Source organism: Ursus maritimus, unplaced genomic scaffold, assembly GCF_017311325.1.
Source record: "Ursus maritimus isolate PB19 unplaced genomic scaffold, ASM1731132v1 scaffold_3, whole genome shotgun sequence".
Taxonomy (NCBI): Eukaryota; Metazoa; Chordata; class Mammalia; order Carnivora; family Ursidae; genus Ursus; species Ursus maritimus.
The window spans coordinates 13,660,524-13,686,851 of record NW_024425563.1 but is presented as its reverse complement, the minus strand read 5'-3'; the positions used below and the strand labels follow the sequence as shown (position 1 = coordinate 13,686,851).

At 46.9% G+C, this 26,328-nt stretch overlaps 1 protein-coding gene across 2 annotated transcripts in view; it reads right to left on the bottom strand.

Moving 5' to 3' along the window:
- The window catches only part of DENND2A (DENN domain containing 2A), a 71,972-nt gene that overhangs the window by 12,086 nt on the left and 33,558 nt on the right, over positions 1 to 26,328 (bottom strand). For both annotated transcript variants that reach the window (XM_008697346.2, XM_008697347.2), the window contains exons 8-13: positions 25,214 to 25,401; positions 19,397 to 19,506; positions 18,400 to 18,469; positions 17,188 to 17,265; positions 11,812 to 11,952; positions 10,068 to 10,216 (exon numbers count right to left, since the gene is read on the bottom strand). In XM_008697346.2, the coding sequence (XP_008695568.1) occupies positions 10,068 to 10,216; positions 11,812 to 11,952; positions 17,188 to 17,265; positions 18,400 to 18,469; positions 19,397 to 19,506; positions 25,214 to 25,401 (736 nt within the window). The remainder of the gene's footprint in view (positions 1 to 10,067; positions 10,217 to 11,811; positions 11,953 to 17,187; positions 17,266 to 18,399; positions 18,470 to 19,396; positions 19,507 to 25,213; positions 25,402 to 26,328) is intronic.

Below are 26,328 nucleotides of genomic sequence, written 5' to 3'. Positions count from 1 at the left end.
TCCTTCTCCCTCTCCCTCTGCTTGTCCTCTCTGGCTCTCTCTGTCGAATAAATAAATAAAAATCTTTTTAAAAAAATGTATACCTTAATTAAAAAGTAGTTAACCGCTAAAAAATGCTAACCATCATCTGAGCTTTCAGTGAGTCATCATCACCAGTCACAGATGACCGTAACAAATGTAGTAATAATGAAAAATATTGCGAGACATTACCAAAATGGGGCACAGACACACAAAGTCAGCAAGTGCCGGTGGAAAAACAGTGCTGATAAACTTGCTTGATGCAGCGTTGCCACAACCTTCAATTTGTAAGAAAACAAAAACAAAATACACAGTATCTGCAAAGTGCAACAGACCGAGGTCTGCCTGTAACCTCACTGTCATAAAACTTTCCGGAGCCCATTTTAATAGGATTACTTAGCTCTGGCTTCCTTAAGGAGAGGTGAACTAAAAGATACTGGCTAGCAAGTGAAATAAGCCAGAGAAAAAAGGCAAATACTGGATGACTCCACTTACAGGTGAGGGACTTAGAATAGGCACATTCATAGAGACAGAGTAGAACAGAAGTTACCAGGGGCTGGGGGAGGGAGAACGAGGAGCTGTTACCTAGAGTGGACAGACTTTCAGTTTGAGATGATGAAAAAGTTCTGGAAATGGACAGTGCTGACAGCTGCAAACACTGTGAATGTCCTTAATGCTGCCACTGAACTGTGTACTTAAAAATGATTAAAAGAGTAAACTTTGTTATGTATATTTTATCACAATTAAAAAAAAAACAACCAAGAAAAAATCACTTACCTGTGAAAGGAATTCCTCTGAACCTGGGATCCCCTGAACATCCTTAAAATACATACTAGCTCCCTTTTCCATCCCACCTGCATTTGGGGGCCCCCGAAACGAACAAGAGTAATGTGGAATCTTGTTCATTTATCAGCATGAGCCTCCTGACCTTCTTGTTCCCCGTCTTTGCAAATAATCACTCTCGGAACACTCAGTGGAGCCTGAAATGCTTCTTAGGAGCACGGCACCCACATGTCACACTCTTTGGTCCTAGTCATTTCTTTCAAATGATCACCCCCAAAATAAGAAAGCCGCTACCCCAAGATTTTGTTCTTATCATAATACCCATAATTCTTTCTTCATAAGAGGGAGGTATAGAAGGTACATAACACCTTCTCTATACCTGTTGAGTAACAGCGAGACAGAATAATTGTTAGGATTTACACCAAGAAGAACAGCAATAATTCAGCGGGCAGGTTGGGGTGACATCTGCCTTTCAAAGAATCTTCTCTCAAAGCAGAGAAACATTTTTTCTCAGGCATCCCTTTCTCTCAGATATTCAGGAATGTAAATACTATTAGCGCGTTGCTTACTCTTTGTGTTTAATTTCCTTGATCACTGAATGTGTTGAATTTACTTTGTTCTAAAATTTAAAATTTTAGGACTAACCTGTGTCAGTGTGTGACTGATCTGGAAAGCTGATCTGCTCGTACTACAGTTGTAGAAAACCAGGATGTTAAAATAGAAATGAGGAAAGTTGGGTTTGGAGCAGGTTTTTTCAATCTACAGTCTGCAGCCCATCACTGGGTCCTGAAATAATTTTAGTGGGCTGTGATCAGCCTTAGGAACAACAAAAAGAACAGACAAGAGAGTGTGTCCTGCGTTTTGTTCCAGTCATAGATAAGGATCTGTGTACCTGTGTGTGGTGTATGCGTTGGGTCTGAACGTGAACGGCATTGTTCATTAGGGCCCGCAGTAAAAAGGGTCTGAAGTCAATGATTTGGACCAGAGAACTGGAGGCTGGAGGCAGGTAGACAGTGATGGTTCAGTTGGAATTCTGGTATGTTCCATGTTTTACTGGGATGTTGGCTTTCATTCCCAAGTGACTAGAGGGACCTTAAAAGAGACGGTGAGAAAGAATTCCCTGAAGGAAGCCTCGTGTATGAAACCTCTTTGGACAGCACATTTGTTGGAAGCTCCTAAATATGCCTTGGAGGAAGAGTGGCTCCTGTGTGGGCCGCGGTGGCGAGAGCTGGCATGCGGGGCCCACTGCAGCTGTCTCTGAAGGTTTTCACTTCCGTCCGCTCGCTAATGGAGAATAAAAATGCAGTGCCCACGCTGGAGAGTTCTTTCACATTTTTTCAGAGTTGTGGTTTAAGCACTTCTGACCCCAGGGAAGTTATAGAATCACAGAATTTTAGACCTGAAGCCACCTTAGAGATGGAGTTCATCTTCTTTGGAATCTTTTTTTTTTTTTTTTTAATAAGCTTTACACCCAACACGGGGCTTGAACTCATGACACTGAGATCAAGAGTTTTATCCTCTACCGACTGAACTGGCCAGGAGCCCCTTCTTTTGAGTTTTAAGAGCTAAAGAGACCTAGGCCGAGGCTGACTTCTGCATTCAGGGTGGGCAGTGAGGCGCCTGGAGGAGGGGAAGAGATACAAAGCGAGGAGTGGAGGCACGAAGAGGCACAGTGAGAAGCCTTTGTGGTTTTCTCAATCACTGCAGTAGAAAAATAAATGTGTTTAAGTTTTTCTTTCCAGCTCAAAGAAAAGGCCTTCTGCCCTTTTGCTTTCTTGCGGCCTCACCCCTGGAATGAGAAAGTGTCATCAGCTGCTGAGTTCTCCCCGCCACTAGAGCATCCTGTGGCTCCTAGGGGAAGCCTAAGGGGGCCTGCGGCACCGGGAGCCCCCCCCCTTCAGCTGCAGAGTGTGAACCAGCCGGATGAGGAAGGCAGTTGGAACAGGTCAGGAAAAACGGTAAGCAATGCCAGTACTAGCCAGATGCATACAGTGGGTGAATAAATGTTCCGGAGAGAAAGATCAAATTCATTCCTGCCACTGGAATGCACGGAGCTAAAGGATTCAATTGATGGGGACCGATGATGACAACTCAGCTGGGTACCCTGCTGGCCACGGTAGGTAGGTGCTGCCGCTGCTCTCTCTCCTAACAAGTGGTTTTGGTTTGTTTGTTTTTAAGTCGTCTGATGTGCGGCTGCAGCTGGAGCCAATGTTGCGGCACCTGGCCATCATCAGCACCTCGCTGGCAGGCGCGTACAGAGCGCGGGGTGCTCCCGACAACAGGTGGGCAGTGTTTGAGGAGTGGCTCATGTCTCTTGCTCACTAGCCCACAACAGTATGCTGAAAAAAACCCCCAAAAAACCAACCTCTCCCTTTTGAAACACTAGAAGGAAAGGACGAATTCTGCAAATAGTAGTTAGTGACAACTCTTCCCCCAAAATAAATGGTAGAGGAGAAGAGAAGTGTAGCTTGTGTTTCTCAGTCTCTGCTCCAAGTGCTAATGAAATTTTATTCCCAGGCTCATGAAGGCTAGAGGAGCCTTCCACGGGGAGTGGAGGGGTGGGCGCTGCTAGGATGGGTGGTCTCTTAGGAATATGGAAAGAACAGGCTTTGGTTTGGGCGACGCTGAGGATGACTTTTCAAGTAAGCTCGCCACACAGTGTTATTGAGCGTCTGCTGGCTGGAGGAGAGGCGATGTTTTAGAGGAAGTCCTAGGAAGAGAGCCCTCGCAGCTGGCTCCTGTTACCGTGGGGGTGGAGGAAAGCAACACCAGCCTGCAGCTGTGATCCATTTGTACAAAAGTAGGGGAGGGAGGTGATGCCCACGTGGGAGGCTGGCTGGGCCACAGGGCTTCAAGATGAGCACAGGGGAGAAGGGTCAGGTCCCAGAATGCTTTGCTATTTGGCGGTGCTCTGTGAGGGTTGAAGCATTAGACCAGAGCCATCAGGATGCACTGGTGTGTACTCACGTTCTCCTGGAGAAGACACTTTGGCTCTGCTTGCTACCAAGCCCCTGTCACCATATGTGGGGTTACTATGCTCAGCAACCCTCCAACTCATCTAGGAACCAGTAAGAACTGAACACAGAGCCTTCTCTAAAATGCTACCAGAAAAGTAAACAATGAGTTTCCTGAGTTAGACAGACTCCCCAGGAATCTGAGGAATGATCCCATCAGCATCCGTTAGCATCCCAAGCAAAGTGTCTCTCCTAGTGTATCATTCCCAGGAACATGAGTGAAAGGCAAATTCAGTCTGGGCTGGTACCTGGAGGGCCCTAGCGGGAGATGGATGTCACCATGCACTGGCTGCCATATTTCTATGACTACTTTCAAACCCGGAAGTGATGTGTTGCCAAATTAAAAAACAAAACAAAAAACATAGGCTGGGCCTCGAAAAAACTGGCTTTACTACTCCCTGTATGATCTCAGGTAGAAGCCCTGAAAGTCCTCATCTGTAAAATAAGTAAAATGGACTAGATGATTTCTAACTTCCTTCCAGCTTTAATGTTTACAAACTACAAACCTACGAGGGAGAGAACACCAGGCGCTGGAAATAGCTGGAAAGTGAAAAGAACCATGGCTTTTCATCGGGAGATAATCCTACGGCTCATTAGTGGAGACAGGACAGAAGAGCAGGGGTGATGTCCCATCGGACGGACAGACTAACAGATAAAAGTAGTGGAGGGGTTTTAAGTCCCTGCAGTAAGTGCCACAGAAAGGTGGCAGCACAAAGCAAGCACAGCCTGGGAGCATCTGACCCCTGATGGAAGAACCGGAACACATTTGCAGCCCAAGATTTTGCTAGTGATGGGTTTGATGTAGAAGACAACTGTGGTTACACTAGTCTCCAATCTTGCTCCAAATATTACCCTCTTGGTGTTCAGATGCAAAAATAGTTCATACTTAATATTTCATCAGACTGATGCCATTATGTTACTAAAGCTGTATTTTTTGTAGGCTTTTGCTGAATGAAATGTATGTATCTCTAAGACTGGCAGCCATGCTGGGGACCTCTGAAGTAGAACTCTGGCTGCCAGACCACCAAGCTGGCAGCCACCAACGCTGCAGGTGGGCCTCGGGCAAGCTCATCTGCCTAGAGAGGGCACGCTCACAAACCCTACCTTTATCGGAGATGGCAAACACTGCTGAGGACAACTGATTCTAGATAGGACGGGGGGTTCCCACTTAGGCTTACAGAAACCGATAAAGAACAACAACCAAAAGGAGCACACAAAAGGACGAAGGTTCATAGCTAGCTGGGAACTTATCTGTGCAATTATTCATGGGCCAAAGCCAAGGCGCAAACTCCAGTATTTATCAAGATTTGACCACCTTGGGACCCCTGGGTGGCTCAGTCAGTTAAGCGTCTGCCTTTGGCTCAGGTCATGATCCCAGGGTCCTGGGATCGAGCCCCACATCACACTCCCTGCTCAGTGGGGAGTCTGCTTCTCCCTCTCCCTGTGCTTCTCCCCCTGCTTGGTGTGTGTGTGTGTGTGTGTGTGTGTGTGTGTGTGAAATAAATAAATAAATATTAAAAAAAAAAAAAAGATTTGACCATCTAATCCTAACTTGTCATTAGCCAGTAGTCATTTGGCTTATAGTCTTCCGGCACTCCAAAAAGATAAAAAGGAAATTTCTCAAGTGTTAAAAACTTTGTCCCATCTAAAACTTTTGAACAAATCTGTTTTTGTGCAGCTCTGACTTTATTATTCAGCCTGGTCTGTAGATTAGTCAAAACGTTGGGAATTGAAATTAATAAACTAAAAAACAAATGTTTATCATTGGGGAAATAAAGAAAGGGTTATAAGAAAATATTTATTTGGGTTGCTATGACAACAGAACGAACCATCACAACAACATTCTCTCTTTTCCATCTGTCAAACTTTGGCTTGACAGAGCCTTAAGAAACACTCAGTGTCCACTCCAAAGATGAAACGGAGCAAAAATGTTATTCTAAATTTGATAGATTTTTGGCTCGACTTAAAACTCTTTTATAACTCATTCAGTATTTGCCACAAGTCCCAGCTACTTCCTCTTGCAGTGGGCAGCCTCACTAGCAATGAAGAGTAAATACATTGTGTGTGTGGGGGGGGGGGGGGGGGGGAGGGCGGCACGACTACAGGGCGAATGCAGGTTAATGTCCACGCCGGGATGCCACACGGCCACTCACTGAGCTCGTGGCATGTCCTGCTCTCTTGTGTTCTGTGGTCTCGCAAAGGTTGGGGGTCATCAGAAGAATGAGGAGGTTTGCTCCCGCTTCTAGCTGAATAGGCCTGGATGTGGGATCACGTGTGGCGTGTGGAGTACTGTGCCCGGTGACGAGGATGAAACCCCATGGGAGCTTATGCTGAAGGCTCTCCTCATAGACTTTCCCAGCTCAGACGACTTGCAGCCAGTCCCTGTCTCCCAAGCCCTAGGTTGTCACAGCCTGGCCAAAGAACCCTTCAATTCTCTATGGCTCTTTGCCTGTAAATCAGGCAGCATTAGGTGGAGCCACATTCCTCCTGGAAGGATACTTAGTAAGCAGAGCAGGCCGGAGAAGGGAAGGTGGCTTCTAGCTTTTTCATTCAGCAACTTCACACACATGACATTCCTCCCTCCCTCCCTCCCTTCCTTCCTTTCCTCCTTCCTTCCTCCCTCCCTCCCTCCCCTTCCTTTCTTCCCTCCCCTTCCTTTCTTCCCTTCCTCCCTTTCCTTCCTTCCTTCCTCCCTCCCCTTCCTTTCTTCCCTTCTTCCTTCCTTCCTTCCTTCCTTCCTTCCTTCCTTCCTTCCATTTCTTCCTCCCTCCCCCTCTTTCTTAAGATTTTATTTTTAAATAATCTCTACACCAATGTGGGGCTTGAACTTACAACTCTAAGATCAACAGTCGCATGCTCCACTGACTGAGCCAGCCAGGAGCCCCAGCTGAGTCATTTTCTTCCAGGTGAGCTAGACTTCCCTGTACTGGCTTAGTTGGCCTGTTAGGGAAGGGGTCACAACTGAGGGTCAGAGAGACCTGGCAATGAGGCCATCAGAAGTAGACAGTGTAAGCTGCAAAAGGAGGTGCGGAGGTGCCCCAACTTCTGAGCACAGTCTAGAGCAGAGGCCTGGGAATCCTGGAGAGGACCCACAACATGGTGCGTATTTAACTCTAACCCCAGTAACGTTAAGAGGGGCATTAAATGAGCATGCCCAGTTACTTGGGTGTCACACCAGCTCTGAAGTGTCAGGGATTACAATCGCTCTCAGGGAGGCCGCAGTAGCAGGGACAGACTACCCAGGTGATTTCTAATGAACCAGATGAAGCCGGGAGAGGAGTGAGCCTATGGAGCACAGGGAGGGGTGGGGTGTTGGGGCTGACTTTCCCTCAGCAGCAAGTTCATCGAGTCACACAGCATTTGAGCCAGAGGGGTCCTACAGGCATTAGACAGTCCTCTCCCCTCATTACACAGCTAGGCACATGAGATGGTCGTCTCCTGGGATACTCTGGAAAGCACAGGACACCTGATGAGGTGGGGTCAGGAATGGGGCCTTTAGGTTCTGGGCCAGGATCAAAGGGAGGGCAAGGCACGAAGAAGCATGGTTCCAGGAGGCCCGGAGCACTCTGGCCCGCAGAGTGAGAGTTCCTTCTTTTCCTGCCTCAGCTCTATGGGCCTGTATTTATTTATTTTTCCCTCTTTAGGTCTGCCTGGAACAGGTATTGGACGAAAAGATAATTTACTGGGCAAGAGAGAGAGCACTTTGAGCCACTTGTAGCAAGAAAAGCATGGGCTGACTGCCTTTGGGGATGTGACACGGGAGCCATCACAAGTCGCAGTGACGAGGGGCCTGGGCGCAGATGAGCCCTGGTTTCATAAATGAGGAGACCAGGGCCCACAGCTGAGGATGCTTAGGCTTCCTCCCTCCTCCGGGGAGCACCTTCGGGCCCCGTATCCTGTGTAATGAGAGATGGATATGCAATTAACTGCACCGTGGCCTGGCTCCGGACTCAGGGGAGCACCAAAGTTCTCTCTGTCCCAGCAATAGCCACAGCTGGCATTTTACCCCCTCTGCCCTCTCATGGAGGTTTGCTGTTCAAAGGGAACTCTGTCTCTAAGGGCAGAATACCAGGCATCATGGAAAGTGGGGCGAGGAGAGACACTCTGAAGTCCTTGCAGTCAGACCACATCGGTGACCTGTCCCCCGAGTAAAGCTGCCCCAGAGCAGGAGGGGAGGGGCTGGGAGAACCAACCCAGATGCAGCCACGGGGCAGGGTCCATTCTCAGGGATGGAGTTCCTTCACTTTCCTTTGTCTCTTGTTAGAGCAGCTCTGGGGGAGGGGCTTCAGCCTGTCAACCCAGAAATCTGTCAGGGCAGGAATGAGAGATGGGCAAGTCCCCTCCAGACATCATTGTCATGAGCATTTCCAGGTGTCTTTGTACCTGAAGCCTGACCCATCCCCTCTGCTGCCCTTCAAGGATGCATCTGTCTTTGACCCTTTCTGTTCCCACCTTCTCATTCATTGTACTTTGACAGAAAAACAGATGATGCTTTGTGTTCTCCTTTGTCAGGGAGGGAAGGCTGGGGAGGGCACGCTCCTTTCCAACCATGCCCATCTTTCCAGACATTTCCTTCCCGAGTGTACCGTCTTCAACCCGGCAGCAAGCTCCTCGTGGGACTGTTTGGCCCCATCTCCAGTCTTGGGGGGGCAGCAGGTTTCCTTGGGGCCTTTACTTCTTGCCTCGGCCTTCCTGAGAGCCAGCACTTTCCCCTCCCCCTACAGTGGAGCCTGAGAATTCTACTTCCGGCGGACAGAGCGGGGCTTCCAGAGAATACAGACAGCTACTCCAGGAAATCCGACCCCAGTCACTGAAGGGTTATTACTCATCTTTTGCTTCCAGAGCCCCAACCTTAGAACTCTCCCGTCTGAATTCCCCAGTGCCCGGCGGGCTTGGAGAGCTGCCCGCGCCCAGCACCAGCTGCTTCCTGTGCGGACCCCAGTGCATGGGGAGTGCAAGAAGCATGACAGTAAAAGTGAAGAGCTCGCTAAAAACCGGGGTGGGAGCACACTGGGGATAGCCAAGTGGCTGCGGTCCAAGGAGAAGCATCACCAAGATGACCAGATGGGCTGGAGTGGGAGGAGAGGACTGGATTCCATTTCCTACCACGTTCCTGATGAGCTCCACATTCGTACCTTCTGTCCTTTCTGTTCTTCCTTTCCTATTCTTCTTCCTCGCTTTTGTTTTCCAGATTTGGGAGTCCTATTTCCTCTCCAAACCGCAGTTCTTCGATTTTTGTGTTTTTGGCATTTCTTCTTCCCAGATGGACTCCTCGGTTGGCCTCATCTGCTTTCCCTGGTTGGCTGGCCCATCTATGGCTGGGCCCCACATTTCAGCCCTAACTGGAGTGGCGGTCACCACCCGTGCTGCTATGCCCTCAGTTTGGCAGCAAAGAAGGCTCTGATTCAGTATTTTGAAGTGATGAAAATGCCAGGAATTTTTTTTTTTTTAAGTTCAGAATTCACTCAAATCCCTGTCTGCATGGGTTTTGCAAATCACTGACGTGACCCTCAGGACATGGGGGGCATCCTACCAAGCAGTGAGCAGGTGTGTGTGATTCTGTGTCATTTATTTTAACTCTGAGAGGAAGGGCCGCCTTGGGGATCCATCTGTGCTTAGCATGGCCCTGCCGGGCTCTGTGAACCTTGGCTCCTTGCCCCACACCCTGCCTTTTCTCTGCTTAGCTGCAGTGAACTGCTTTACAGTTTCTGAAGGCGACGTGCTCGGCTTCCTGTCTCCTTGCCTTTGTCTAGATAGCTAGAGCTCCTTTAGCCTGGAATGTGCTTTCCACTTGCTCTTAGTCTCAGGACTCCGCCAGAACTGGCCTTCTCTGAGCTTGAGTGCCCTCCTAGGTGTCTAGAATGCACCGCTCTGGTAAGCCCTGCCGGCACAGTACCGGGGCTCTGCTCACTGCTCCGCACCGCCCCACCGCCCCGCCCTGACTGAAAACTGTGAGTACAGCTCTGCGCTTTTACCCTCGTTCCTTCAGCACACAGCAGAGCACCCAGCACACCGCGGGATGACGGAAGGCTGGCGGCTATCATGTAAGTAGCGCACAGAAGCACAGGCTTACGTGGTTTTACAGAACCGGTGTGCCTTATAAGCCTGCCATCCTCGCTGCCCACTGGTCTGCACTCTTCCCTCAGAGGTGTGTCCCCTGCAGTCGCGGGCAATCCCCTGCCCCACACGCTCTGGACAGTCCGCCACTGACTGTCATTTAGACACTTTAGTAGAAGCTGCCAAGGTTGGTACCTGAGCTTGTCTGCGATGAAGATGACCCTCCTTTCCAGAAGCAGGGAGGCAAAAACACAGAGCAGGTGGCGGACGCTGAGAGAGGAGAAGAGAGACTCGAAGTCTACGTGTTCCAGCCGGGAGTCCAGTGGGCGGCACAGTTCAATCACCTGCGGGGGAACAGGAGGAGCAGCCATGAGGAGAGGCTCTGACGTCCTCAGCAGGGGTGAGCCATTCGCAGGGGAAGAGGGAAAGAAAACGAAGAAGTCAAAAGTGATTGGGGAAGAGAAGGATCCTAGGAGACTGAGGAGCAGGCACACTGGGCAGGAACTCTGTCTTGCAGCTGAGTGTGAGGAAAGTTCAGACGGAGGTGGGGAGACAGGATGGCAGTATCAATGGCCCGTGGCCCCAGACGTTTCGAGGCTCTGCCTGCCAGGGACATATCTGGACCATCCACCTCCCTGGGAGTTCCATGACTGGTGACGTCCTGTCGCTTAGAGTCCCACAGGAGACTGTGTCTGCCTCACGAGGGAGAATTAACTGCTGGAATGGAGGAAGTCACAGGCTCACGCAGAAGGACCAACAACAGATCAAGCAGCACTTCCAACACTCACCTCGCCTGGAAGGCATTTCTCAATAAACCCAACCCCGTGCCAATCCCCCTTCCTTATGATGTTTCTTACAGCTTGTATGCTGAGTGGGCACATCTTCTCATCCTGTACTTGTTGAAATGTTCCCAAATTCATTTCAAGTCACTACTCATGTGTGTTTTTCTCTTTAAATAGCTCACTTCTGGGGCACCTGAGTGGCTCAATCAATTAAGTGTCTCCCTTGGCTCAGGTCATGATCCCGGGATCCTGGGATCAAGCCCTGCCGTTAGGTTCCCCGCTCGGGGTGGGGGGGAGTCTGCTTCTCCCTCTTCTTCTGCCCCCCCCCCCGCTTATGCACACATTCTCTCTCTTTGTATCAAATAAATTAAATAGCTGACTTCTTCATAGTGAGCAGAGACTGGTGTTTTACTCTGAGCATGGCACCTGCCCGGTGTTGCCCCCATAGTGGGGCTCACTAATGTTAACATCCTTATGGCCAAGCCACCTGCATCTGGTATAGAATAGTATAGTACTCTCCAGCAACACGGAGAATGCTTCCCTCTGTTGTGGGAAACTAAGTTGTTCCTGAATACCCCAGACCTAACCTTATCCCTCCCCTGTCTCCAGAGGTGACCTGCTTTGGTTTTTGGAACTGGAGACTCAAGGCTGAATGGAATCTGCCTAGTGATATCCACAGAGCCATATAAAGGGAATGGGAAGGATAAAAATCAAGTCCTGCATTAAATTCCAACCTAGCCAAGCAAAGGGACATACTTCAAAGTCCTAGACAGGTGAATAAAAAGTAGTATGTAACCTTGTCTTCCCTGAAAATAATCTGTTTTACATTATGAAGTTATACAGGAGATGGAGAACAAAAATTGTAAATAGGTTTAAATACAATCTGTGAGTGTAATGGGCTAGTAAGAGAAGCTAAGGATGTTCAATGCAGGTCCCTAACCTGAAAGGCCAATGTCATGTAAGGAAACACCAGTGCTGCCATGGCATAGCTCTAGGGGTTGCTCTCTGGGACTGAATCCTGGAATGGATGGACAGGACTCATGGTGGATTTTACGATGCCTGATGTCACATTCACTGATGTGACAGCTCACTGATGGCCAGCCCCTTGGTCTGGGCCACTCTCTCCTCTAGGAGACAACGGGAATCTGACAGCTTACCTCAGTTCCCGATCCTGGCAAGAAGTTCTTGACAACAATGGTTTTGCCCAGTGCTGGGAAAGGGGCTTCCATGACACTCCTCATGAGGGGCTGTACCAGGGCAGGAGAGATGCCTCGCCGTTTTTCCACCTCGTCCAAGATCTGCAAGGATCACAAAAGCAGCTTAGCTATCCTGAAGTCAGGGCACCAAGGTATAGCTCTGTTCTCAGTAAAGTGGGCCTGCCCCAGTGACTGAAGAATTATGGGGAAGTCCTGCTGTCCCCATCAAGCCAAACTGAAAGTGTCTTTCACCCTATATGTTATTGCCCCACGTTTCCCCTCTGTGCACCCACTCCTTTGCCATGTGCCTTTGCAGTTCTTCCCTCTAAAGTGGTAAAGTTTCTTGACCCCCTTGACTCTGGGTTTGGCCATGTAACTTACTGGGCTAATATATGCATTCTCAATGGGAGCAATACTGCCCTCAAGGGGATAAAAATTGGTTGTTGGGGGTGGTGCTGAAAAAAACTTAGATAATACAATGGTTTGTAGCTTTTTTTTTTTTTTAAGATTTTATTTATTTATTTAACAGAGAGACAGCCAGCAAGAGAGGGAACACAGGCAGGGGGAGTGGGAGAGGAAGAAGCAGGCTTGCAGCAGAGGAGCCTGATGTGGGGCTCGATCCCAGGACCCCGGGATCACGCCCCGAGCCGAAGGCAGACGCTTAACAACTGAGCCACCCAGGCGCCCCGGTTTGTAGCCTTTTAAAGGCCCACAGTACCTAAAAAGATCTCCAGTGTATCTGTGGAGTTAAAATTTCTCTGAGGGTAGCCATTAGGGAAGTGCAAACTGAAACCACAATGAGATACCACTTCATACCAATTAGGATGGCTATAACCAAAAGATAGACAAGAGCAAGTGCTGACAAGCAAGTGGAGAAACTGGAATCTTCATGTGCTGCTGGTGGGAATGTGAAGCCCCTTTGCTAAGCAGTCTGGCACTTCCTTAAAAGGTTAAAGACAGTGCTTCCATATGACTTAGCAATTACACTTCTGGATATTTACGCAACAGAAATGAAAACATGTTCACACAAAAACTAGTACATTGGGGTGCCTGGGTGGCACAGTTAGGTGTCTGACTCTTTTTTTTTTTTTAAAGATTTAATTTATTTATTTGACAGAGAGAGAGACAGCCAGCGAGAGAGGGAACACAAGCAGGGGGAGTGGGAGAGGAAGAAGCAGGCTCCCAGCAGAGGAGCCTGATGCGGGGCTCAATCCCAGAACGCTGGGATCACGCCCTGAGCCGAAGGCAGATGCTTAACGACTGAGCCACCCAGGCGCCCCAGGTGTCTGACTCTTGATTTTGGCTCAGGTCATGATCTCAGGGTTGTGAGATCAAGCCCCTTGTCGGGCTCCACAATCAGTGTAGAGTCTGCTTGAGATCTCTCCCCCTCTCCCTCTGCCCCTCCCCGCTGCGTGTGCACATTCTCTCCCTCAAATAAATAAATAAATATTTTTAAACAAACCCAAAAAGTAGTGCATTAATGTTCACAGCAGAACTATTTATAATAGTCAAAAAGGGGAAGTAACCTAAATGTCCATCAACTGATAAGTGGATAAACAAAATGTGATATTCCATTATATGCCAGTATCAGCCATAAAAAGGAATGAGATACTGTTCACACTAAAACCTGGATGAACCTTGAAATGATCAGACTAAGTCAAAGACACCAGTCACAAAAGGCCACTTACTGTATGATTCCACTTGGATAAAATGTTCAGAATAGACAAATCCATAGAGACTGAAAGCAGATTGGCAATTACTAGGGTTGGGAAGTGACTGCTCGTGGGTATAGGCGTTGCCTGCTGGGGTGATAAAAATGTCCTATAAATGTGGTGATGATTACACAACTGTGTGGATATGCTAAAAGCCACTGAATCTTAGATTTTAAATGGGCGAATATTATGGTTTACAAACTATATCTCAATAAAACTGTTATTTTAAAAAATCTAAATGCAAGACCCTCCATAATCTAGTTGTGGATCAAAGAGTTTAAATAAAAATACCATTTATAATAATACCACATGTAGCCACCGAATGCTTGAAATGTGGCCAGTCTGAATTCAGATGTGTTGTAAATGTAAAATCCTCAGCAGATTTCAGAATACAAAATTAAGGATGTAAATTATCAATGACCATATTGATTATATGTTGAAACAATATTTTGGATATGTAGGTTAAATGAAATTAATTATTAAAATTAAAAAGATTGTAGATATGGTAGTTCCTCAAAAAATTAAACATAGAATTACCATATGATCCAGTAATTCCACACTTATGGATACAAAGCCCAAAGATTTGAAAGCAAGGACTCAGATATCTGAATGGCCATGTTCGTAGCAGCATAATTCACAATAACTAAAATGTGCAAACAACGCCAATGTCCATCTACAGATAAACAGATAAAGAAAATGTGATATATACAAATAATAGACTGCTCCTCAGCTTCAAAAAGGAAGAAAATTCTGACATATGCTCCAATATGGATGAACCTTGAGGACATAAGCCAGTCACAAAAGGATAAATTTCTGATTCCACTTCCATGAGATCCTGCAATAATCAGACTGATAGAAACAGAAAGCAGAATGGTGGCTGCCAGGGCTAGGGAAAAAAGGGAATGCAGAATTAGTGTTTAATGGGTGCAGAGTTTTGGTTCAGGTTTAAAAATTCTGGAGAGGGATGATGGTGACGGTTATGTACAATGTGAATGAACATAATGCTAATCAACTGTACACTTAAAAATGGCTAAAATAGTGGCACCTGGCTGGCTCAGTCGGGAGAGCATGCAACTCTTGATCTCGGGGTTGTGAGTTCAAGCCTCATGTTGGGTGCAGAGATGGCTTAAAAACAAAATCTTTAAAAAATGGCTAAAATAGTAACTTTTGGGGCGCCTGGGTGGCTCAGTTGTTAAGCGTCTGCCTTCGGCTCAGGGCATGGTCCCGGCGTTGTGGGATCAAGCCCCGCTGGGAGCCTGCTTCTTCCTCTCCTACTCCCCCTGCTTGTGTTCCCTCTCTCTGGCTGTCTCTCTCTGTCAAATAAATAAGTAAAATCTTAAAAAAAAAAAAAAAAGTAACTTTTATGTTATGTTTATTTTAGCACAATAAAAAAATAATATGACAAAAAATTAAAAAGAATCTTATGGGGGTGGGGAGGCAATTCAGGGAAAAAAATCTTAAAAGGCTGGTTAGGGCTGGTAATAAAGAAAGGCCGAGGAACACTGAGGCAGAAGTGACAGTGCCCCAGTTCTAAGCCTGGGCCTTCAGAGGCCTCTCTTATGTTTCTGCTTGCCCTCTTGGCCTGTGTGTCAGCTACAAGAACTGCACTCCTGGGCCAGCTCACTGTCTGAGGAGGATGCCAGACATGTGGACTAGCTCCAACCCCAGACTGGCAGCCTACAGTGAGACCTGGCAGCCTGGGGCAGCCAACTCCCAGCGTGCCCACAACGCACGAGTGAGCTCAGTGGAGAAGAGCCAAACCGAGCCCCAGCTGACCTGCGCGTCTGTAAGAATAAATGACCAGTGCTTTAAGCCACTGGGGCTCGTTAGGCAGCATGACTGTAGTAATATTTAATGGTATAATTTTCTTCAGAGATTCTGAGAGCTGTTCTTCTTGAACAGGATTCCCCTCCCTTCTTCCTTGCCTCCCAACTTCCTCCCTTCCCTCCTCCCTTCCTTCCTTTTTTGTTTTTGCTTTTCAATGTGGGGCTTGAACTCAGAACCCTGAGATCAAGAGTCACATGCTCTACCGACTGAGTCAGCTAGGAGCCCCTGATTCCTTTCTCTGTACAATAGGACAGTTTGTCATTTTAGTCACCCTTGTCCCTCCCCTGAAAATAGTTCGGGTTTTAGAGATCAGTTTGCCAAAGCTGTTTCTGGTTCTAGCCAGCATATGTGCTGTTTGGTCTCTGGCAAGTCATCACACCACACTCCCACAATATCCCCTAGTCACAAAAATGCCTTGACAGCACAGAACTGCGCATCACACAGCGTGTCAGTACGCGGACTTGCTTGTCATCCCCCATCCATGACAAGACAATGGAGCTCACATGAATTCCAAAGCCACCACTGGACACTGGGCTAACTCGGCTGTTTCACTTCTACCTTCCGTAAGCATTCTCCCAACAGCAAAGGCTGTGACACAGCCTTATTTCCACGTTTACACAACCCCCCGGGAGAGACCTGCGTGAGCAGTAATGCATTACTGTCCTTGAGCCTGTAAAAGACCAGCTTCCACGTGCAAGGCTTACCACCTCGGTGGAGTGGAGGCAGGAACACAGATATATCGATACCGTTCTTTATTTCTTTTTTTTTTTTTTTAAAGATTTTATTTATTTATTCGACAGAGATAGAGACAGCCAGTGAGAGAGGGAACACAAGCAGGGGGAGTGGGAGAGGAAGAAGCAGGCTCACAGCAGAGGAGCCTGATGTGGGGCTCGATCCCACAACGCCGGGATCACGCCCTGAGCCGAAGGCAGACGCTTAACCGCTGTGCCACCCAGGCGCCCCCCGTTCTTTATTTCTAACAGACTTGCACACAAGTACAAGTTCTACCAAGGCAAGAGGTTACACTAGATCAGTGTAAGTCAGGCTTCCTCTGAGAGTGGGCAGGAGGTAGATTCGCAATGCTTTTAGAAGGGCTGCTGCACAGCAGACATAGCACTTCAACTCTCTGAAAGAAAGCTCAGACTGAAATACACGCTCAAGAAGAATTTAAAATCAATTTATGGATTAGATACTTATGCCTGGTTAATGTATGAAATGTTGGAAATGAATGTTGGTTTATACCTAATCTTTGAGATTATCAACATACACAATAGTAATTAGCTCCTCTCCACCCACCCAGGATAGTGAGGTGGATGAACCAATTCAGTATGGCAATTCCTGGGTCTCGATACATTGGCTCATCTTCCCAAAAAGAGGACCAGATTATGTTAAGATTTTGATCCATTTAGAGCACTACTACAATAGTAAACATCTCACACCACACTTATGCGTTCATCCATCCAAGTGGCCTTTTTGTCATGCAAAAGCAAATAGGACAAAACACAATGCTTAGAAGAAAGTAAAACACAAGGAATATTCTGGGAAGATCATCTGCCCCTTCCATCCTCTGCAATTACTTTGACTCTCCCCCCAACCCCTTTCTGTGGGCCCTGACCTTCACTGGCTCTCACTGTAGGTATAATGATAAGAGAACAGCGGAGGTGATGGGGGGAGGAAGTGGGAAGGAAACCATGTTGGAATACGATTATAAAAGTACCAGGAGTCAAGGTGTTTCCCGTGTCCTCCCCGGTTCTACCTTGCCTTCCCTTCCTCCCTCCTCTGAGGCCCAAGTCCTTACCTTTGAAAAGAGGCTGAAGCATCCCAGGCGGCTCACGATGCAGTAAACTTCAGGGAGACGCTTCCCTTTGCCACCAGGCTTTTTGGAGTGAAACAAGGAAATCATGAGTGCTACCATCTCAAGGTAGAGAACCCAAACATTTTAAAGTGCCTAACATGTGCCAGATGTTTCCCCACTGCAGCTTTGAAAACCCATTAGGTAAGTAGTTACCAATACACCATTTTATAGGTGGGGAGCACTTCTGGTTGTGTGGTATATATATTTATATTCTCCTAAAGGGACCAAATGAAGGGTGTTGTGCACACAGTAGGTGTTCAACATGGCCTATGGAACCATGAAGTAAGGAGGCTTAACTTGTTTACCCAAATCACTGTGGTCCCTCTTAAGGAGTTACCTTGAAACCAAATGTTGTTTATTATAATGATAATTCCGAATCAGAGATCATTTCTGAACATCCTTTTTGGAAACTGCCTTAAATTTTAAGCTAATTTTCCAACCAAAATGAAAATCAATCTCAAAACGTCAAATTAATTTCATCACCGAACCTTATTATCCTACTTAAAACTGTTTTAAAACTGTTAGCCATGCTTTTATTCACTAATTAATTCAACAAATATTTATTGAGTACCTACTATGTGTTGTGCATTAATCTTGGCTCGAAATTCTATCAGCTTATTTCAAGGACTCATACACTCAGTGGAAAAGGATTTGCTCCTACTAAAGATTTCCAAAAGAATGGGTCTCAAACAGACAAGCTCTACAATGGGTTAGCATGATCATTTCACTGGAATACAATTCTGACTTCTAAGGGTGATTGTTCTGAAGTACACATTCTTGAATGATTTGCAGCATGAACAACAGAACTATCCTTCTTTGGCCCTTAGCAACCATTATGAATGTGTGCGCTGTAAGCTCTCCGGGTCCGTTTAGCAAGTTTTATTAGAAAGAACATTTGGCTTAAGGACAGAAAGGTCTTTTACTTAGCAGGGGAAATAATGGAGGATGTATTTTCTTTCTAAAGGAGACGGAGTTCTTTTTCCCTTCTTCCAGTAAGATTTCTATGAACCCCCAAATCTTCCATGCGTTTAACTCCACTGATGAACCTGTCACATTCCCTGCCTCTTCTCTTGTGGCACACGGTGAAGCCCCAGGACCCAGTGCTGCCCAGGGCTGCCCAGAGCTCTGGCAGACCAACAGTAGAGTGTTACTAACCAGCAGTCTTCGGCAGTAACCGAAACGTCTGCTCCCATCTTCTCCAGTTAAGACAAATGAGAAGGTTTCACTGCAGTTGGGGAAACAAAAGTAAATTACATAGCAAAACAAAACAAAAGACACCTGGCCGAGAGCAATCGGGACATTCTGGAAGGGGCTGTCAAAAAGGGCTGCTCCCTGTCCTGCCTGTCCATCTGTGCAGGGACTCTGTGCGCCTGTAGTTCTGGGGTGTCAGGGAGAGGGAAACCTACAGTGTCACTGCATCCTGAGAGGATGAGGCCTCATAGCATTCTATCACCTGAGCCGTCCCGTTGCCCCAGACATGCAGTCACTTACGGAGCATCTATTGTGACTACTGCCTTCTGTGAGCTCAAGGATGAGACGGCATCCGCTGTTCTCAGGATGTGACTCAGGGAAGAAGCAGCTGAACAGGGGAACAGTTCTGTGTCCCTCTAGAAACTGCTCCTGGGGCGACCCTCCCCGAGAACTGTCTCTTCAGAGCCCCCTGAGAGACTGCTAGGCCAACTTCAAAGAACACAGTGTGCCTCAAACACAGGATATGCACCCCCCTGAGTTTGGTCAATTGCTGAAACACCTGATAAAAAAATACCGGTATGTAACAACACGGTTAAAGCAGAAACATAAAGCTGTCACAATCTGAGTTAACAGCTGGATGGGCTGCTATTAAAGAGCATGGACAAGGAAGGGAGACAGACAATGTTCCTCTAGCTTCTCCGAGACCAAGAATTACTTTTGCCCTTCACAGAGGCTTATGAACCAAACATAAGCCCAGACTGAATGGGAGGCCTGGGAATCTGCATATTTAGCAAGGTGGTTCTTATCTTCAGGGAGGTTTTAAAACATGGGTGGGGACAATCTCTAGCCTGAGGCCCATCAGGATTGCTAGCAGTAAGACCGAATTGTGGCGTTTGTCCTGACGCCCTCCCTGGTTTTTGCCTGAGCCTCTGGGGTGGGGAAGGGAGATGTCAGCACATACCTGGTAAATTGCTGGACAGGAGTCCAATCCTTGGCATCAGGGAAACAGAATTGAGGGATAGCCTTCAGCTGGTCCTCAGCCTCTCTCATGAACTTGAAAGACCTTTCCAACTGCAGGGAGAAGGGTGAGAGAAGGTTGGGGAATAAACCCCAGCATGGGAGAGAGAGGCAGATGCTTGGCAAGACCACATCTTCCACCTTCGCACAGCTGAGACCACCTCCTCAACCTCAGGAAGGGTCTGTAGCTCAGTCTGCTGGGGGCTTTTTTTCCCAGGGCACTGTCAACTCTATTCTTACAGGGGAAGTCAGGAGAAAACAAACCGGTGTGTTTTAGAGAAATATTCTTGATGTCTAACATTCTGGAATATAACTTTTATTTTTTCATTTTTTTATATATTTTTTGGACTATATTTTATTTTTATTATTTTTAAAAAAGATTTTATTTACTTATTTGACACTCAGAGAGAAAGAGCGCGAGAGAGTACAAGCAGGGGGAGTGGCAGAGGCAGAGGGAGAAGCAGGCTTCCTGCTGAACAGGGAGCCTGATGCGGGACTGGATCCCAGGACTCTGGGATCATGACCGGAGCCAAAGGCAGACCCTTAATCAACTGAGCCACCCAGATGCCCCTGGACTGTTAACTATGTTAATCAACAAAGAAAACGTGTCAAAGCAATCCCCTCCAAATAAGAGACTCATGAATCTGCAAGGCAGAGCCTCAAATCTGGTCTTCCAACCTGAAAGCTGCTCTTCCTCCATTCAGGCAAAGACATTTTATAACACTTCTCAGTGAATACATCCAGTTAAATTACATTATACAGTAAACTTCAAGTAATTTCAATGTCCTTGAATGTCAGAACTGAAAGGAAACTAGACATCATACAGTGTCACAGTCTTATTTTAGAGATAAGGAAATAGCCTTGACATGTTAAGCGATTTGTCCATGGCCACACAGCTAGTGTGGAATCTAGCTAGGAATTTTGGTGGTTTGTTTTTTTGTTTTTTTACTTTTATTTATTTATTTTTTTTTTTGAGAGAGAGAGAGAGCAGTGGGGAGGAGCACAGGGAGGGGGACAAACAGACTGTGCTGAGTGTGGAGCCCAAAGCAGGGCTTAATCCCACGACCCTGAGATCATGGCCTGAGCTGTAACCAAGAGTCAGACGCTCAACCGACTGCGCCACCCAGGTGCCCCTCTAGCTAGGAATCTTCGTCTTTAGTCTCTCTCTCTGTCTGATTTATTTGACATCATACACTGGATGAATATCCTCTTGTTAAGAAACAGAACAGGGGCTCCTGAGTAGCTTAGTCAGTTAAGCACCTGCCTTTGGCTCAGGTCATGGTCCCGGAGTCCCGGGATCGAGCCCTGCATCGGGCTCCCTGCTCAGCTGGGGAGTCTGCTTCTCCTTCTCCCTCTATTCCTCCCCTGCTTGTGCTTATGTTCTTTCTCTCTCAAATAAATAAATAAAATCTTTAAAAAAAACAGACCAAATTCAGAAAGTCTGATTAGAGATTGTATTTAAAGCCATGTGTTTACTTCTTTGTGGATGAACAGGAGTCTGTGAGTTGCAGCGCGTTCTGCGGATCTGCTGAACAACGTGTGTGCAGCTGACAACACTGTACCATATACTTGGAAATGTTGGGAGCGTGAATTTTATGTTATGTATCTTTGTGCCATGTTAAAAAGGAAGCACTGTAGGTTCAAGTTTGGAAACAAAAAGGAATAATTAGTAATTGGCGTTTTTTGTTTGTTTGTTTTTATAAATTTGTACTTCTAAAGTGTTGGGAAGGGGCGCCTGGGTGGCTCAGTCGTTAAGCATCTGCCTTCGGCTCAGGGCGTGATCCCGGCATTCTGGGATCGAGTCCCACATCAGGCTCTTCCGCTGGGAGCCTGCTTCTTCCTCTCCCGCTGCATGTGTTCCCTCTCTCGCTGCCTGTCTCTCTCTCTGTCAAATAAATAAATAAATAAAATCTTAAAAATAAATAAATAAATAAATAAAGTGTTGGGAAGAATTGTTGGCTTCTGTTGTTGTTATGGACCGGTTTATACTTGTTAACTTTTCTTCATAAAGAGTTAAAGAAAAACAAATTATGCTCAAGTTACCTTCAGTAATTTGATGTACCAAATATTTGAAGTGGAGTCTGAATTTCCAAAGTTAGAAAACTGTAATGTCTAACCTAACTTCTTTCTGTAACACTTTTCACCAATTTCTTATTTTGTCTCTCAGGGCTTGCCATTGACCTCCCCCTCAAACTGGCTTTGCAGACAGCTTCTGAAGTCTGCAGACCAGCAGCACTGTCGAATGCTTCCCGGAGGATCTACTGATTTATTTGACATCATGGACTGGATGAATATCCTCTTGTTAAAAAACAGAACAGGGGCGCCTGGGTGGCTCAGTCAGTTAAGCATCTGCCTTCCCCAGGACACCAAATGTCAGAGAGGGGAGGTCTCTGAAGAGAGTGTCCAAAGGAATAGAGCACTGGGCTGATTTTTTTTTTTTTCAATTTTAACACGTACTTCTAGTATGTTTCCCCTGAGGCGACAGCAAATATAATTAAAGCTGCTACTAATATTAATGGTTGAGACAACTATCAAGGAATGAAACACAGCCACCATTTATAGACTTAAAGCCAATTAGTAATTGTCCTTTAGTTTTCCTCCTTCAGAATCAGTAGTCACTGTCTTTTTTCTATATAATGATACTCTCTTCCATCCGTGACCCAGAAGATTCCAACTGGTCCTGGAGCAGTTTTTGAGTTGATAATTCACTAGCTCAGGCTGTTGCATGAGCAATAATTTTGACTACCCTTAGAGAGTCTCACAGAGAAACAAATACCAGCTGGGTGTAGTTGATGGAAGGGGTCATTAATCACCACAGACAGAAGGGCCATAAACTACAAAGAATACAAAAGGAAAGAACAGGGACATTTCTCCACAGTGGAAACCATTAGCGAACTGAAGAGTAGGCCTTGTAGGGAGGCAAGTTCCAGCACTTTTTGACATGCCCATCCATTTGGATGCACCGCCCTCAGATCACATGCATGATACACACAAAGGTGTGTGTTCACACACGTGCCTACACATGCTATCATCGACATAGGAGTTATCAACCCATATGGGCAGATATGTGCTCTCATTTACAGGAAATGAGACATGGAGATGTCTTTCACAAAGACAAGCAATCATAAATGGCTGGAAAATTTCCCAGTCTCCATGAACTGTCATAAAGATGATTACATGATACCAAGCATTTTAGTGGAACATGGCAGGCATGATCTCTAGCGTACAAATATGGAGGGTAAGTCTTGGTCAAGTGACTACAGAAGTGGGGGATAGAACTCATGAGAAAGAGTTAGAAAGGAGGAGAAAGAAGAAGGAAAGGTCCTTCTGACAGACAAAGAGAGCAAAGGCAAGAAGATATAAAATAGCCTGATCTACAAAAAAGGCATGTATAGAATGATCACATAACATTCAAAATATATATCTAAAAAAATACTGGCAACAAGATACATTTCCAACAGAAAGAGACTGGTTAAACAGATTAGGGAATAATCACATAACAGAGCTTTATATAATTAAAAAAACAATGCTTTAGAATTTATATTAAATATGTTTCTAAATAATGATATGTTTACAGAACATGATACAAAAGTTTTACCAGTTTTGTCAGAAAATTACACCATAAGAAAAGTCTGGGAGAAAACATAATAAAATGCTAACATCGATGATCTCTGTGGAGTGGGATTAAAGATGACTTTTTCTTGATACATTGGTCCCCTTTCCAACAGTGACTATACAAGTTTCTGCTCAAAAGAAGTGTTTTTTTTTTTAAGATTTTATTTATTTATTTGACACAGAGAGAGACAGCCAGCGAGAGAGGGAACACAAGCAGGAAGAGTGAGAGAGGAAGAAGCAGACTCCCAGAAGAAGAGCCTGATGTGGGGCTCGATCCCAGAACGCCAGGATCACGCCCTGAGCCGAAGCAGATGCTTAACGACTAAGCCCCCAGGCGCCCCCAAAAGAAGTTTTTTTTTTTTTTTTTAAAGATTTTATTCATTTATTCGACAGAGATAGAGACAGCCAGCGAGAGAGGAAACACAAGCAGGGGGAGTGGGAGAGGAAGAAGCAGGCTCATAGCGGAGGAGCCTGACGTGGGGCTCCATCCGGTAACGCCGGAATCACGCCCTGAGCTGAAGGCAGACACTTAACCGCTGCGCCACCCAGGCGCCCCCCCAAAAGAAGTTTTAATGTGGATGTCAAAGAGCCTGGGGACTCCAGGTTGGAAAGTATAAGCATTCAATAGTTACGGTGATTTATTCATTAATTCATGAATTAATCCTTTTGTTCCTGAAACATTGATTAAATATTGCCATGTGTACAACGCTGTGCTAGGCCCTGAGGGAAGTAAACAGGATAAAAACAGTCCTTCATGCCTTGGTGCTTGCTCCGTGTGGGCCTCAACTAAATGTGGGCATACCTATGGGGTGCCTGGGTGGCTCAGTCGGTTAAGGGTCCGACTCTTGATTTCAGCTCAGGTCACGATCTCAGGGTTGTGAGATCGAGCCTTGTGTCGGGCTCCATTCTCAGCAGAGTCTGCTTGAGATTCTCTCTCTCCCTCTGCACCCCCCTCTTTCTCTCTCTCAAATAAAAAAAAAAAATAAACAAACAAATAAATAAATAAACAAATAAATAAATAAAATCTTTTAGAAATAAGTAAATAAATAAATGTGGGCATACCTATAGCATTGGGGTTTTCCAGGGATCATCCCTGGAGGTTAGCTAAAGGAAGGTGAATAGAGCCAGGCAGATGAGCTGGTGCCCATGGCTTACTTCATTACAGTTTCCATCCCAAATTCCAAGGACAGGACTTGATTGCTGCACTGGACCACAATGGGCAGGACGGAAGGAATCTGGTCCAGGATAGGAGGAGACCTAGGCCTCCACAGATACTGGGATTATGCGTGGGTGGTGGCAGCGAAGGGAGGCCCCTGAGGCGACCAGGACTCCCTCCCCTCTTCCCGGCCCTGAGCACCTTCATTGTATGAACTGCTGAATTCTACCTCCTGAGCCTTTGTATGCTTATCTTTTGCCCTCCTGTCAGTGTGAGCTTCTTGAAGACAGGAAACACATTTTGCTCATCTTTGTAATGATGGGGCCAAGCAGAGAACAGCTTGGATGTAACAGGGTCTCAGTAAATTCTGGTTGGACTGAACAGAGCCTCTTTAATACTGATGTCAATGCCTAAGAATAATTTATACATTATTGGTCATGCCATTTTCGGCTTTGCTGAGGGCCATTTCATTTTAGGTGTCAGATTTCATGTATGGCAAAGCCAAATCCACAGAGCCATGAGCCATGTTAGAACAGAATAGGATTCTAGTGCACACACCCAGGGGTACACGGTGCACGTACCGATGTTCAGCAATGGGCACAAACACAATCCTCCCTGGGGAGAGTTGTGTGGCTGCTGGGAAAGAACCTTCTAGGTAGAATAGCTTGGGAAGAGATGTAGCTGGATAAGGAGACGGGGAGGATGAGGAGGACAGCACTGTCAGCACAGTCACCACAGGAAGTGAGTAAGTGTTTTTGTCCGTACTTTGAGTCTTCGAATCCCTCACCTCCTGCGACCTCCCAAACTCTCCAGTGGCAGCTTTTTTTCATTTGCTATACCCTAATGGGGTCTCACAGTCCAAGATTCTAGACACTGAGCATTCCTCAGACTCCCACACCTCCCGGAAACCATGAGTCCCAACAAGATGTGGGCACGAGTGCTACAGTCCTCCCACCCCCACAGGCTGCCGAGGCCTGGCCGGCCCTGTACCTTGAGAGGGAACTGCTGGGTGAGTTCTGGCACATACGCAGCCCCGGCCTGCTTCTTGTGCAGGGACACGACCACGAAGTACTCGAACAGCTGCCTCTGCTGGTACTCCGTGAGCTCCCGGTCAAGGGATGGGTATCTGGGAGCGTGCTTCAGGCGTGATTTCACATTGACCAGGCGCTGGCTGTGAGCTGGGGAGAGAGGGAGAGTGAGCGCCTGGGCGTGACTCTCTTTCTGACATGGAACTGCACAGAGCCAAGACAGCTTGTGTGGTTCCTAGCTCAGAGGACCCCCTTCCGATCCTACAAAAGTGTTCCCATATTTAACAAAGGAACACAAAACTCTTTGTTTGGGGTCCTTGCCAAAGGGGAGGAGCAACACTGGACGGGCCACCAGGCTAATGGGGGTGCAGAAGCCTGGAACGTGGGGCTCTGCTCTGCCATGGTTTGGCTGTGTGGACTTGGGGCAGCGGCCTGAGTCATCCTTGTGTCCCTCTGTCAGATGGGGTGGGGACACTGACTCCTCCCCTCACTCACTTCCTTCATCTTTCAGTTTGAGGGATCTGACAAAATCCAGACCACAGAGCTTTGGGAGCGGGGAACTTTGTCATCATCTGCGTGACAGACCGGGCAGAGCCATGACTAACTCAGGCTGCCTTCCCTCCTGCCGCCGTTCTCGGTGATGGAAATGGGCTTCCTTCATTCTAGAGGTGGGCCAGGGAGCAGCTGGGTGTTGAGAGATGAACGAGGCAGGGCGGCTAACCAGACGCGTCCCCATCACCTCACCCAGCAGCCCTGGACTATGGCTTTCTTGGGCTTCCCCCTGGGGTCTGAGAAATTGTGGAAAACTCACGAAAGCCTAGACCAAGGTCACCAAATTTAGATCCACAGAGACCAATTATTTCAGTGACTTCCTTTGACAGATTAGGAACTAGAGGCCCTGAGATCTGAAGTGATTTCCTCCTGTTCTTTTAGCAATTTTCACAAGAGTGGGACAAGAGCCCAGGTGTCTGGAACCCCAGGCCGGCAGCGCTATAGCTTACAGGCTAGAAAACACCTGTAACAGAAAGGCACGGGAACGGGGCCACTGTAGTCGTAGCCACCCTGCATCTCGGCAGC